The sequence below is a fragment of the Formica exsecta genome, unplaced genomic scaffold (assembly GCF_003651465.1).
Source record: "Formica exsecta isolate Colony F162 unplaced genomic scaffold, ASM365146v1 scaffold160, whole genome shotgun sequence".
NCBI classification, from domain to species: Eukaryota; Metazoa; Arthropoda; class Insecta; order Hymenoptera; family Formicidae; genus Formica; species Formica exsecta.
In genome coordinates this window covers 535,961-537,355 of record NW_021848923.1, presented here as the reverse complement: position 1 = coordinate 537,355, position 1,395 = coordinate 535,961, and the positions used below count along the sequence as shown (strand labels likewise).

The following is a 1,395-nucleotide window of genomic DNA, read 5'->3' as shown; positions in this document are numbered from 1 at the left end:
TTTTATAGAAAAAATTTGATAAAAAGATTTTTTATCGTTATAGAAATTATCTATTAAAGATTTTTTGTAAACAAAAAATATTCTTTTTTTCTAGTTATTTATATATGTGTATATATATCTGCAAACGCAATATATTACAATTACATTTGTATATAATAATTTTAATTATAATACAATAAAAAATAATAAAATATAAAGGGTCCAAAAAATTTAACTTAATAAATAGAATGTTCTTATCTATTGGATTGTGTGTTGCTCTAAATATTAACCGTTCTAGATATCGACTTGAGCTTTATTGCCACAATTTTGGACTTTAATAATGGATTACATCCTATCTTGTGTCCTATTCCACGGTCATCCAACCATGGAGGGACACGTCCAGTAGATTACGGGCATCGATGGTTTTCCTGGTTAACGTTTTCGAATTTTACTATAATGACAGTTTTTTATTTATTTACTTTGATCATAATAACAGTCTTATTATTTATTTATTATTCATACGTTCCGATGTATGTTTGTAAGTTTGATCGTTTTTAGTTTTTTGAATACCGATTCTCACCACCTCTTTACTTATTTATTTCTTACTTTTTTATGCGCTGAAGATGGTCCAAAGAAAGGACCGAAACGTTCGCGTTTTTATTATCGATGTTCTGAATAAATAATTATTTGCGCCTCATATCTGCGCTGGCTCCTAATTGCCATTTCTATTTATTAAGTTATAATTTTAATTGATATATAAAAAATAAATAAAAATGTATACCTTTGAAGCTCTTCTTGTCTCAAACGTTCCTTTTCGATTTTTTCTCTCTCTTTCAAATCTTCCAAATACTTGTCCAACTCTGTTTGATATTGCTCCAGCAACTGTTTTTTCAATTCTTCGGTTTTAGGAATGACAGTTCTTAAAGTGTGCTTATTCATCGTCTTATCCTTGGTTGGTATACTGCGATATTGTGGATGGTTTCTAATTTTGTCTACAAAAAGCCTATCACAACACAAATCACTTAGAATTAGTGTAATGCTTATTATATTTAATATTTGGTAATATAATGTTTTGAATAGTATATATACATATATTATTACTAATATTTAATAATTTATTAATAATTTCATAAAAAAAGAAAAGTAAAGGAATGAGATTGATTGCTCATATTTAATTATTACCTACGTTATAAACTTCATATATAGTACAAAAGCGTTCTCATAGCTGCCATCTCGCATATGCATGTCTGCTAATCTGACCATTTCCACTCCAGTGCGATAATATCTAATAATAAAAAAACAGTGTAAAAAAATTAATTAAATATTAATATTAAATTATTTATATATATTTTTTTAATTAAATTGTAATAAATTTAATAATTTTCATTTATAATTTTTTACTACATTTCCTGTGTA

General features: G+C 25.9%; 1 protein-coding gene across 1 annotated transcript in view; it reads right to left on the bottom strand.

Moving 5' to 3' along the window:
* Positions 1–1,395, bottom strand: part of LOC115233149 (STAM-binding protein) — a 4,729-nt gene that overhangs the window by 2,527 nt on the left and 807 nt on the right. Inside the window, exons 2-3 of the mRNA XM_029803429.1 lie at positions 1,166–1,264; positions 761–982 (exon numbers count right to left, since the gene is read on the bottom strand). Of these exons, the coding sequence (XP_029659289.1) occupies positions 761–982; positions 1,166–1,264 (321 nt within the window). The remainder of the gene's footprint in view (positions 1–760; positions 983–1,165; positions 1,265–1,395) is intronic.